Source organism: Haliaeetus albicilla, chromosome 19, assembly GCF_947461875.1.
Source record: "Haliaeetus albicilla chromosome 19, bHalAlb1.1, whole genome shotgun sequence".
Classification (NCBI taxonomy): Eukaryota; Metazoa; Chordata; class Aves; order Accipitriformes; family Accipitridae; genus Haliaeetus; species Haliaeetus albicilla.
Genome location: NC_091501.1, coordinates 10,146,152 through 10,159,565, shown reverse-complemented (window position 1 = coordinate 10,159,565; position 13,414 = coordinate 10,146,152). Strand labels below are relative to the sequence as shown.

Below are 13,414 nucleotides of genomic sequence, written 5' to 3'. Positions count from 1 at the left end.
CTTCCTCTTTTCCTCTCATTCATACTACTTCCTTCCATTTGCCATTTTTACCGCCAGCTCTTTATTCTTTCTTAGCATCTCTGCCTTTTGCCTTTGCCTCTCTTGTCTCCCTCTCTGTGGCTCAAATAAACCCTGCCAGATTGGAAAACCTGTACTCTTTCCAAGACAGAGAAGAGATTAGAAGCATCGGCTCCGTTTGGGGCATGCCACCACCTGCCAAATAGATGGAGAGGATGCAATCCTAATGTTCTGGCTCGCAGCAGATATCCACATCCAGCCCGATGCAGTTTCTTCTCTTCACAATTAGGCAAAACCTAATCAAAGTGTTCTGCTCCCCCAGTGCCATGGGGGGGTGGGTGTCACGCAGGCATCGCAGAAGACCTGTGCATGTGGTTCTCCAAATGCAGTTCAGCATCGCCTTTCCGCTGCCCCATTTCCTCTTAAATAACCTCTGAGCTTTGAACAATTTATTTTTCCCTTTCTCAGCAACTTTTTTTCAGCTACCCACCTGGCTCCTCCTGAGCGGAGAGAGACTCAGTGAGTTTGGAGCCCGGCTCCTGGCTGGAGACCTGTTTCCCTGCGGCCGGGGAGGAATTTCCAGAGGACGAGTGGTATGCGTGCCGATCTCAGGGGAACCGGGCAGCTGCCAAACCTAACCGGCAAACTGGGCCAGGAAAGGCCCCACATATGCTTTCACCAGAGGAAAAGAATGTTTGTGGAAACTGGGAATAGTGGAGCTTATTTAACTTCGCTTTTCTCCTCCTCACATTCTTCTTAGTCTCAAGCCCAGCACTGAGCTCGCTCTGCCGCAAGCACCGTGATAGCGAGGCAAGAGGAGCCTGGTTATTGCTGCAGCCTGGAGCATCTCAGGGGGGATACAAAAAGTTACCAGCTAAGGGTTAGCCACTGAGTAGGCAAGGGAGCCCCGTGACTTGTGGTGCAGACCTGGGCTAGTTTAATGTCTCTGTACGAGCAAGTATGCTGTGGAGGGTATATCATAAAACTGCCATAGCAACAGCCAAATAAAACAGGATTTTGGGGTAATGGGAGACACAGGGACAATAGAGGCATACAGGATCCCTTCTTTGTCTTTCTTTCCTTCCAGTGGGAGAGAAAACCCCATGGATGACTGTCCCCTTGGGGACTTTTGTTTCTGTGTCTCCCCACAAGTGTTATTTGCAGCTTATCCTCAAGCTGCCTTTTTTTTCCTTTTTATGATGCTTTGATATATTTCCTCTTCCGCTTCCCACCATCAGCTGTCCATGTAGCTGACCTGCATCAGCTTCACCCATGCCAGTGCCAGTGCTGAAAAATACTTTCACCAACAAATAACGTGTTTGCGCTGGAAGCTTTTAACAATCAGGGTTACTACAGGAAACCAAATTCCAGATAATGATTGAGACTGTGACCTCACTCCGGAGAGCGGCAAAACCCCCCTTGTCTTCAGTGGTGCTGGTTTGCACATTTCAGTGCTTCTAAAGTTAAAGCGAAGAGCAGACCGGTTTGCCCGCTTAAACCAAGACACTTGCACAGCTCCCTGTTTTGCTGCAGCTGGTTCCACGTACCCAGAGATGCTTCTCTGCATCTTGGATGGACTCAGCTCCCTTCAGCAGACCCACAGGCGTGCAGAAGGAGAGCGCATGGCTTTGCAGAGCCCCGGTTCGAGATGGTTGCAGGCTGTGCACACGGGCAAGCACCCGTGTTCGTCTCCAGCACCCTGGGCCAGCCCTATGGGTCCTGCCCTGCCTTGAACCCGAGCACAGGCACTGCGTGCAAAGTTAATTGCTCCACCACTCAGTGCTTTACCTCAGCAATTTACATCTTGCCTGTCACTATTTGAGTAATCAGAGCCTCTGCAGCCTGATGGTGTTCATTAAGACCTGCTGACTTTCCTTTCAAATGACATTGTACTATTCAGTGCTTGTGACAGGATTTCTTTCTGCCTGTGAAGTCATTACGCTCCTGCTGAATCTGGCATGATCTACCCCAAGAAAACAAGAAAAGCACTTTATGCTTCAGAAACAGAATTAGAAAAAAATCACCACTATTAACAACATACAGGACTACATGCACACAGTCATCCTGAAGAGATCTGGGGCAAGTGATTTAATTATTCCGTGCCTCACAATGAAAAAGGATGCTAACATTTCCTCTTCTTAATTACACGGAAAGTTCTTTGCAGAAGGAAAGATTTTTTTTACTCTGTGTGTTCCCATAACCAGGTACCAGAGGGGTCTCTGGGCTCAGCAGTCGAGTATAAGATAATCAGGGGGGAACTCACAGAGTGCTCTACAGTCTTTGCATGAGTACATGAGTTATTTAATTTGTAACAGAGCTGCTTCACCTATGGAAGGGAACATTGGCTTAACAGCATGCATTAAGAGTAGCGAGATGGTTGTTAAAGTTAAGGTGAAGGGAGCTATTTCCATGTGAAAGTGTAAGGAGGGATTTGAATGGCAGGAGGTGCTTCTGAGCTGGACTTTGGTTGGGACATGAGGACCCTTGTGCAAACTGATCTGGATTCCTGTGACAGCTCTATACCTGGGACTGAGGCAAATAGATGGGACACTACAGCATGCAGGAATCCTAAAAAAACAACCAAAGTGGCAGCCAATGCCTTACTGACTTGCCATTCCTCAGTACTGGGATGGAACTGGGATCACTGAGAAGATTCTACTGGTGCCACTTTCAGCTCATAGTTCTCACTTAGTCTAGCACATATCAAAGAGAAAACAGTTTTACCTCATGTGTCTTCCTCTTGTTACTTACCAAGATTTCCTCAAAATTGTCTAGCTCCTTTCTCTTTTTCACCTTTATTCTGTCAACCAGTTTATGACTGTATGAGCTGTAAGATTTAGCCATTTTTTTGGCTGCTTCTTGCGGTGAAAAGAGCCTCAGAATCACTTAGATCCTTCCTTGCTAACAGCATGACTGCTTTTATAGAGTACAATATCCATCTGCGATCTAAACTAAGATGTGGAAGCTTCTATAATCTATCCTCCCTCTGATCTCATCACAGTTTAGCATCACTGCCCTAGAAGAGATTATAAACTTTGATATTTTTAAGCATTCTTTGTATGTCTTTCAGTTTCAGGTATCCACCGTGAATTCTGATTCAGGAATCAATCTCCATGCAGGTTAAATTAATTAAGTTTGCCCGTAAAGGAGCATTTGGGGAATCAGGACATGCTAGAAAGGATTTTGATTACAGTTGCAGCCCTACCTTATTGGATATTTATCCTACACAGGTTCAATCCATTCAGAGGCTGTTATATTCTAGCTACCTTTCACAACACCAAGCAGCTTTCCCAGGTACTAATAACTAATCCCTTTTCAGCCCCTTCTTCAGTCCTCTCCCTGGTCTTCCTGCAATAGCGCTTTGTTTAACAGTTTCAGACTCCCACCACAGCTGGTGCCCAAGGGATCTGCCACGAGGAACGGGAGGGCCATGTCTGCACGGCACAGCAAAGCACAGGGCAGAGATGTCAGAGCCAGAAGCAGTACGGCCATATCATTGCGGCACTGGGTCCAACCAGTTGATCTCTGTTGAAAGGCAGAGCTCGTTCCCTTGGGCACATGCCATGCACGTAACTGTCACCCTGCTGGGACACCAGCTACAGTCCCCGCAGGCTCCTGTGACGTGCAAGGCAGGCAGCTTGCCTCAGCCCTGGGTCTGCGTTTTCTGCTCTACACACCATTGTGCCATGCAGATGTCCTAGTTGCCTCCTTGACTCATTAATTCTCAAATATTTTCCAGACCTGCTTGAAAACATATTTTTGTCCTTGCTTTCTTCTAATTTTTTAAAGGGCAGAAAATATTCTTCTAATGCCTCCTTCCTACTACTTACAGTGTCGGACTATTTGGTTTTTATGGATCTATTTTTAGGTCTCTGACATAGATTTATACTCATCTCTTATACAGCTCTGCAAAGGAATTCAGGAAGTAAAAGCATAGATATATAAATTGTCTTCTTCAGGTCATCCAGCTGCAAAGCTAATTCCTCTGAATTTCAATCCCAGACTGCCCTTCAGGCAGTGCCTCCCTCTCTTTACAGGTACAGTTGCGGTACTTGGTGCAGTACTAATTTGCATCAGGCAAATAAACCCCCAGACCAGGACAATCCAGCCTACAAACACGCATTCCTGGGAACTGGCAAAGACTTATGGAACAGACTCAGGGTAGGTGGGGAAAAACCTCTGCAGCAGCTCAATCAAGCCTTTTGCAGCTCCAGTGAGGTCATTGGAATGGGTCCAACAAGCAGGGAAGTTGGGGCAGTTGAGGCAATATTCCAAGTGATCACATGGGAGCCAAAGAAAAGGGAAATATTGCATTTTCTCCATAAGAAGAAACATTCTTTACACAGCCAGGCTTAGGCAGAGTTGGCTCTGTTTCATAACATTTCATATCTTTCATTGTTTTATATGCACGAAATATTTTAAGAATTGGATAACAAAGGCTTTATGGAAATTAAAGGAAATTAAATAGATGTTGCATTTTAAAAAGTTCTTGTATCCAGTCCAGCTGGTGTAATTTCTTTTTACCCTTGGACCAGACCTTTGGAAACCTCAGCACGTCCAAAATAAACCAAGACCATAACCTGGTATACTCAAGGCCCGCTGGGCATATATGTGTTTGACAATTTGTGTTGTAATTACATGCTGTGTTCAGGTCACATTCCCTTTACTTGTGCTGTCCACGCCAAAAATATCAAACAAGTGTTACTGTCAGTGGTGGAATCCCAGAAGTTGCTCGAGACTGGAGTGCCTGGCTGTAAGGGGGCAATATGAGATGGGGGGAAGAGAGGCAAATAAGGTCAAAAGGTGGGGGGGTGCAGTACATGCCCTAATGTCCAAGGCACTCATCCTTTGCCCACGCAGCAAGATCACCAGCAACCTGGTATGTAGCAAATGATCACAGAGTATAGAATATGTTAAACTTTGCTTCCTTATAAAAGGACAGGCTGGATTTCCTCTCCTGGCACTGGAGAGCTGCCAGCCTGCTGTAGCTAAACCCACGAGCAGAAGCAGCCTGCAGAAGTTGCTCATGTAGCAGCTGCTCCATCAAACTCACAAACTCAGTTGCCACAACGCTAGAGCAAATACTAAAAGCTTGTGCTGTTGTGGGGAAATCAAGGAGGATGGGCCTTCTGTTCTTCCCAGTAATTCCTTCTGCAGAAAGCATCTAAGGAGAACAAACTGTTCCCCTGATATTATGGAACAACCATTTGACTTTCACTAAAGACGGTACAAGATAATGCCTGTGGACCAGATAGATCTGGATGTAACTGCAGTACTGCTTTTGAGGTCTGGAAGGCACAGCACAGCCATTCCCCAAAAGCATGAAACCTCAGTGGTGCTAATATAGCTAATACGTCCTTTTCTCACTGATGGGTGAAAAGAGTTTTACCTTCTTATTTTGTGTCTTTCAACGTCTACTTTTCCAGCCTCCACTGAAGGGTGAACTTCCCGTTGCAGCAGCTTCCCCACTGTCCAAGAAGCCACAGCCACAAGAAATTGTACTGTGTCTTCACTCCCTGAGCAACCACGCAGCAAGCATGCTACTGTTTGTGTGCCATTTATTTGAATCAGGAAGCCCTTAGAGCAAATAAACTACAGCCAGCTGAGATGAAACTTGCTAATAAGGATTCCCTTAGGGTTTCTCCTCAGGGAATGGGCAATTCTTATAATGCAGATCTGGAACTAACTTCTGCTCTCCAATGTATTGGTACTCATCAGAGCAGTTTGATAAAAGCAGCTGGGTGGCAAGCAGTGACACTGTCTCCTGTTATCACAGCTGCGTGGGGTTTTTTGTTTATTTTTGTTGTCAAAGAAAAGGATTTGTTCCTAGATTTCTCCAGCAAAAACATCTCTTAAGATCTGGAATTCTTATTTGGGACCTTCAGAAATTAATATCACCACACTTCTACCATCGCATAAGGAATATCACTCAGTAGAGACCTAACATTACCTTTTCTTCCTAGACAGGTGCTTCACAAAATCTGAGAGAGTAATACCATACAGCTAAGCCCCCAAGAGGCTCAAGGAAACCTGAGGTGATGACAAGCAAATTATTTCATCACCACTCAGGATCTTTTCTTTATTATTCTGAACATGTCCATCCTAGGGACCAAGCTTTGCATGTAACTTCTGGACCAATGACCACAGCTGGATATAGGCAGGCTGAGAAGTGTGTGAGATTTTTAACACAAATGTTTGAGGGAGTAAAAAAAAACAAAAACCAAAAAAGCGCTCAGTTTTCCTTCCAGAAATACTTTTTTTTCCATTCATTGATGCTCGTAAAAGCAAAGGGAAAAGGGAGGTGGCAGTCTGGAGTTCCCACTCACCAGTCAGCACAAGTCTTTCCTCACGTCTGACTTATTTCTTGAGCCAAAGCTTAAATACTTGGTTACAAGGACTGGGCATCCAAGGTTGCCTGGGTGCCCCCAGTGAAAAAACGGTAAAGGCTAGACCTTGTTTTATTCAATATTGACTGTTCATTTCTATTGCAAACAACAACTGTTGGTAATTAAAGCAAGACCCTTTGTCCTACTGTTTTGTAAACACTCTGGACTACTAGTCAACATGGAGATGATATGCAGATCTGTGTTTCATTTCCATCAGACCAGATGCTGATCTGTCTTTGCTTTTCCATTGCAAAACTCAGATCAGGAGTTGGATAAGACTTAAATGACTGAGGTTTAACCCAGACAAGAGTCTGTTGTTTCTGGAGGGAGGGAAGAGCTCTGAGTGTGCAGAAGGGTGTGTCGTGCCTCGGTACTCAAAGTTTCTCTGAGATTTCGAAGCAATTAAAAATTAGGACAGTGCTTTGGCCTTCTAGAGACTGTAGATTAGGATGAGATTGGTTGAGCTGACACATAGATAGCTTAGGGGAGTGGAGGTTCCCTGAACTACCTGTTGTTGAAGGAGTCATGCCTCTAAAACATATTTGGAGCTGAACAGTCCCAGCAGCTGTGGAGAAGAAATCTGGTTTCCTCCTCAGCAGATGGCTGTACACAATATTTGTGAGAACTGAACTCCTTATCACAACAGGGAACAAATCTTCTCTTCCCTCTGAAGTCTCCAAAAAGAAGCTCTAGAGCTTCCAGCTTGAAAACAATCTGCTTTCCCAAAATACAATAGAGTTCTGCTGTTTTCCTTTAAATATTCATGGTGATTAAAATTGGACTTTAATAGTTGCATGGATTTCTTTTAGGGTTGTGTTGTTATTGTTTAATTAAAATAAGTGTGTCTGCAAAAGTGAAGAACATCCTTAAATTGCATAGTGATTATTCCATGGAAATGAACCCCTTTCCTTTTGCCTTTTTTTCATTTCATAGGTGAGCTGACCTCGTTCTTCCAAAAGGTAGGGTTGGGTTTTTTCATATATACAGATCTAGTTATGGTTTCCTCACCTTTTTATGTGCCATCCCTGGAAGGACAAACTCTTATCTACAGAATTAAGTTACATGACAATTCATGTCATTACTTCTGTTATACAGTAAGAGAAAAGTAAGGTACGTGCAGGTATAATGACTCATCCAGCATCATCCAAGAGGCTGATGGAAAAGCTGGGGAAAGAACCTGCCATTCTGAGTCCCAGGTCAATGCCCTGTCAGTAAGCCCCCACTAACTGTAAGGAACAATTAAGCATTCGTCCAGCCTTAGCAGAACTGCATAGCTCTTCATTGCTTCATTCAGCCATTGCCTCCGCTAAAAATCGAAACCAAACCCACACAGCAGACTAGAAAGGAACTAGCTATAATGAGGAAGACAAGGGAGACTGGGGTGGGGAGGGGGGCATCTGAATGCTTAATTTTTTAACAGACTCCTGTTCCTTTAAGTAGCTGTGAATTTCAACATCAGAACCAAAGAAATCTTTTGGGAGGTGTTTCCTTTCTCCACTTCCAGCAGCTACCGACCATGTGCCAAATACCAGAGGAGAGAATGAAACGAAAAAAAGGGAAAGGACATCATCACTAGCTTTTAAGCAAGCATCTCCTATGCAGCCCAATAGTCCCAACCCATTTCAAATGTTACTGTCCCACACTTGAATAATGTCACAACTATATATCGTCATATTGGCAGCCGATCCTGACAACGCCGCAGGTAGCTTTCTCTGTGTTGTATGTGCTAGTCTGTCAGGGTAGGGTGGTGGGCATTCCCAGGCACCTTACACAAGCCAGGCATTGTTGTGTTTATTATTACCAGGTATCTGCCTGCTGGAGCAGAAGATTATGCCACCTGTGATTGCAAAGGATTTTGCTTTAAGGTTTCATGCCCTGTAATTTTTGTTAATGCAGGAGAAAAAGGAGAAGGAGAGAGAAAGGAAAAAGTGAGAAAAGAATGTAGTTTTGTTTCTTGGGATATTTTTTATATCTATATTTGTATTATAATAGAATAAATATATAAATTTACCTTTATGCATTTATGCCTGTGTATTTTTCTATTCGTCTATATAATTATTTAGCTGACCTCCTGTTTAATGGAGAAAAAGAATTCCAGAGTTGGGAGGGACAAATTGTATATATATGTACGTATATGTATAATGGAACATAATTTCAGACCAAGTCTACAAACTCAGTTTTCTCTTAAATAATTTTTCATGTTTAAATCTTACCTCTGCTCCATCTGTGGGTCACAGTGGCATGAGCACTGTAATAGAACAGCAGCAGCAGCAAAGTCTTCCAAAGCATCCTTCTCTTTAAAATGTCTAGCTGAATATTAGCTTTTCAATTTCCTACCTCGTTTCTTTTCAGGAATAAATAAATGGCTTTTCCTTTCCCCCTCCCCCTTTGAAGGAGAACCTGTCTGTCCTTCTGAGTACAGCTGAAGTCAGTGTGCAGCTCCTCTCCCAAACCAAGTCTCCTCGGGATCAGGAAACTTACTTTCACAGACAGACTTTGTTTTTATCCACATCTGGAATGACTCATGGTGCATGTGAGTTTGCTGGCAGCTGTGTGAATAAATATCATTACATTTTTGTAGTTGAGTTTCATTTGTTATATGGGCCAGTTGGAATTTATTTTTGTCCAATAAACAGCCACAAGTAACTTCATTAAAGGACACTCTTAAATCCTAGCTCTGTAGCTACTCCTCTGTAACACAGTGGGCTATACGCTAACCCGTGTCTAAGGTGAAAGCCTCCTCTGGGATGATGTACAGCTGCCCTTGGATGCTGAAGCGAGGGAGTGGGGCATGTGCTCTGCGAGAACATTTTGCTACTGTGATTCATATAATCACTCCTTTATTAAGAACATATAATGCCGCGCTTAGACTTCAGTTCTGCAAGACAAATCCTGGCCTTTTCCTCCGTATGCCCAGCGCAGAGAGCAGGAAGGTCCAAATCCTTAACTGGCTCTCTTCAACACTACTACAGGGAACACTAAGCAATCCTAAGGACAATCTACAATAGCCAGGCTGAATGTGGAGAGGTGATGCTGAACAAAAAGGCTACCGATAGACGTCTCCTTGCTAACACTGGCCCCAGGGAAGACCACACTGGAAGTTTTTATCCCAGAGCGACCCAGCATGGAGGAAGGTGCAGGTATGTAGTGTCCCTGGCACAGCTTCAGCAGCAGCATCAGGGGGTGCTTTGGGGGAATACAGCACTGGAATAACAGCAGGTTGCTGTGTGTTGGAAGAGACCGATGAAAAATAGGAACACAAGGAGTATTTAGCAGAATCGAGGGATAGGGGATACTCCATTTGGTGCCTAGAAGTGATGAATCTAATACTCTTCTTTTATAGGTGAGTGTAAGCCAGGAACAAATCCACAGATATCCATGAATTTACACTGGTGTAAAACTGGCACATAAGAAAGGAGACTCCAGCTCAGAAGGTATAAATAGAAGAATTAAGGGAAAGGGCCAAGAGCTGGAATGACAGAGGACAATGTGGCCCAGTATTAATGGGCACTGGCAGGAAGGCATGGAGAAAACCTGTTCAGCTCCTGTGTGCTGCATGCCAACATCTGGCCTTAGTCTCAGTCCCCTCATTCTTCTCTGTCCCAGCTTCAAGTAACACCAGCTGTAAAGGCAGGAGGAGGGTCAAATAAGGTTGTCTTGCTTAAGGCAACTCCACTTCTTTTCCTACATGTACAGATTTTCCTACGCTCAGTTTGCCTCAGGTTACTCCCACATGAACAGCACATGAACGTAAGACAGTATTTTACATGCCAAGGGGATGACGAAAGGTATAATTCAAGCAGAGGGTGGCTAACTAACTCTCTTGCTATATACTCTTCTTGTTACCATGATGTATTAGGGATGGGTCTGAATGCAAGGTTAAAGCTAGGAGTGGGCTCACTCATGTATCTGTCCGGAAATTATGGAGCTGGAGTAAACTAGTTTTATGTTCCCTAGAGAGGGGGACAGAGAAAGAGAGATGCCACAAGAGGATGATTATTCCTACTTAGCTCAGATAAGTCACTTAGGACAGCATGAGTTGCTCTCTGGAGGAGGTGGATCCAGTCATCAGCATGGCCAATTCTGAGATGATGTGCATCAAGATGATTTGCATCAAGAAGGTGCGAGTTGCACCATAGTGAGGGGATAATAATCTGTCAACCACTAAGGAAAAAACATTGTGGTATAACTCCTACTGGAAAGACTTCAACCAGAAGGGAGGGCTTGAGGAAGTACACTTTAATTTAGTAAACCACCTTAGTAAAAGCCCTCTAGCAAGCAAACACAGTGGGTATAGATGGCTTCATTAACTTAACTGCATCAGCCTAGCTACGCTGGCGCGATGGTCTTAACGTCAGCAGGGTCTGTGAACAAAATGTTTCAAAGTCAGGTAGACAAGGGAGAAGCAGCACTTAGGATGCACATTGCAGGCTTGAGAAATGAAAGAAAATTACAAGAAAACTTAAAATCCTGTGGGATAACAGAGGAACACATTTTCAGTGGTATTTGGGGAAGGGGGGTGGAAACTCTTCTGAGGTGCTGTATCATTTCATTGTTTACATCTAAGGAAACAGCAGCCGATAAGAGAGGATGAAGGAGGCCAGACAGGCTTCGTCCCCCTCTAAACCGGAATCGGAACTATTTTGCAGAAAGACCCCTGCAGGATGGCTCTGCCTCCTGGCTGCCAGGAATGGGACACTTCCTCTGCTCGTTCATTGTCACTGCTTAATATATCCAGCCTAGAAAGGGAGAGGAGAACAAACCCAGGAATTTCCTTCCCTAATTTTCCCCTCCACCTCCAGCCTCTGGAGCAAGCACCCTAGGAGCAACAGAGGAGCAGCAGCTGAGAGAGACAGAAGAGATGCGTAAGACCGGCACACGGGTCAAAGGGATATGAAAGTATGAAATGATTACTGATCTCTCCTTTTTCAGACCCTGGAGATGTTGCTCTGAAGCTACATTATGTGTGATTTTATTTATTTATTTATTTATTTACTTTTCCTTAATCTGAGTCTGGCTACAGAATCCTCTCTAGCAGACTTTTCCTCATCTGAACTCAAGTACAAACTCTCCTCATCCGTGTTTCAAAGCCCCACAGTACAGTCTTCAGACATTCCAGCTTTGACTGCCTCTCCCTATGTACCACAACTGTAGGGCAAATTTTACTTTAAGACTGTGAATGATGTACCCACATCTGTTCTCTTACAGGAAATGCAGCTGTAAATATAACAGGTCCATGTAAAATAAAGAATGCTTTCCCTGTGGCATCTCCTCAAGAAGTGTAAATGCCCCTTTTCCCCCTTAAAATTGAAGATCTTTTTCTCTCCCATGTGGATGTATATACATAGAAAGCCATATCCTCCCTATTAAAAAGCCCTCAGATGAAGCCAGGAAATAAATCTTTCAAGCATGCTCAGGGCACTTCAACTGTACAGCTTCTATTCATCTCATGACTATATTTTATTAGATAGTTGCTCGGTTTCAGCTCAAGGCAGTTTCTGCCTATGCTGGAGGTTTGAATCACTGCAACTATAATGAATGCTGAAGCAGGGTAGAATTCCTCACTTTTTATAAATATTAAATGCTCCTAGATTGCTTTGGAAGTATCAAGCAGAGGAGTTTTATGGTGAATTCATCCTGAAGATGTGTCTGGTAGGAGAGGGTACCATGCTGCTGAAGCTGGGACCCTGAGAGCTGGTCTTAAATCAGTGTCAGGTGAGACACTGTCACAGTTATGTTAAGGTGAATATTTATGTTTTGCCAATTCTCATAAATTTACATGTTGGAGCTGCAAGTCCTCCGGTGTTCCCAGTATCTGCGAGACCTTTCAGGCACAAGAGACGTGTGACCGGCTGCTGCCTCTGACAGGCTGTTTGAGGTGAAAATGGACATTTATGCAACTTTCAGCGATATCACTACATACCAAGGCAGCAGCTTTTCCACTTCCTTCCTCCATCCTGATGCTGTCAGTGAGTGTCTGTTTAGTCTTTTTAAGAAACCTGGAAACAGGGCAGGGAGGAAAGGAGTGAGTGAAGACCGAACAGGGAAGCTGCCACCTGCCTTTTACAGCCCATGCACAGTGAGAGCAGAGAGCTGGTAGTGGTACTCCAAAGCTGTCCTTCCATCCCATCATAGACGCTGTCATGGTGAAAGGACAACTTCAGCAGGCTGGGAGTATAGAAACCCTGTATTCCCCGGGGGATGCTCTGGAGTGACCAGTGCTTCAGGTGAGGTGCCTCTATGTCCTCTTCAGTAACCCACTGTGTGAGATAACGTATAATCTAAATAGAGAATAGAAGGGGAAACAAGGCAATGGGTGATCCAGGATCAGCAGCCTGTGGGTCTTCCAAGAAAAATAAGCTCTTTTTCACTGGAGAATACCAGCTTATGATGTCAGTTCAGCTTTGGCTTTGATGACTTTCTGTCAAGCCCAAGGCGGGGTTCCAGTCTGCCCTGACACCTCAGTTGCTGTGGTTGCAAATCTTCTGTCAAACAGACAGATATTTTTTAGATTTGCCCTGGTTCAATTTGAAAAAAGAGTGTGTGTGGGGAGGAAGTTCCTCTGAACCAGAAACTCTGCTCTGCAGCTAGAGCCCTGCCCTGCTCCATGCGGCATCTGCCTGCCAGTATGCCAGCACAGTGGAACAATATTGATGCATGACACAGACGTTGGTCTCCTTCCCACCATAGAGATGGATAAATGGAGACATACACGCAAAATGACTCACTCACTGAATGAATCGATGCTAGAGCTGGGGCTAGAAACCAAGAGCTGATCCATTCCTCTGCCTAAATCTGGCACTGCAGCAGCTCGCACAGCACCAGTGCCATCAACCAAAATGAGAAAGTACCTTCCACAAGAGGCAAAGAAGTACCCTCATAACTAGGAGCACAAAGAGAAAAAAAGAAAAACATCTCTACACAAGCTCCCGGAAGAAGAAAAGAAGTTCTACTGAAACTGGACTACTAGCGTTTGAACCTTATTATTCATGATGACTCTTGCTGGTCCC

General features: G+C 44.3%; 1 protein-coding gene across 1 annotated transcript in view; it reads right to left on the bottom strand.

Annotated features, from left to right (window-relative positions):
* FAM180A (family with sequence similarity 180 member A) overlaps positions 1-9,275 on the bottom strand; it is a 29,906-nt gene extending 20,631 nt beyond the window's left edge. Inside the window, exon 1 of the mRNA XM_069807576.1 lies at positions 8,618-9,275. Coding sequence (XP_069663677.1) covers positions 8,618-8,693 — 76 coding nt within the window. The 5' untranslated portion in view covers positions 8,694-9,275. The remainder of the gene's footprint in view (positions 1-8,617) is intronic.
* Positions 9,276-13,414: the final 4,139 nt, after the last annotated feature.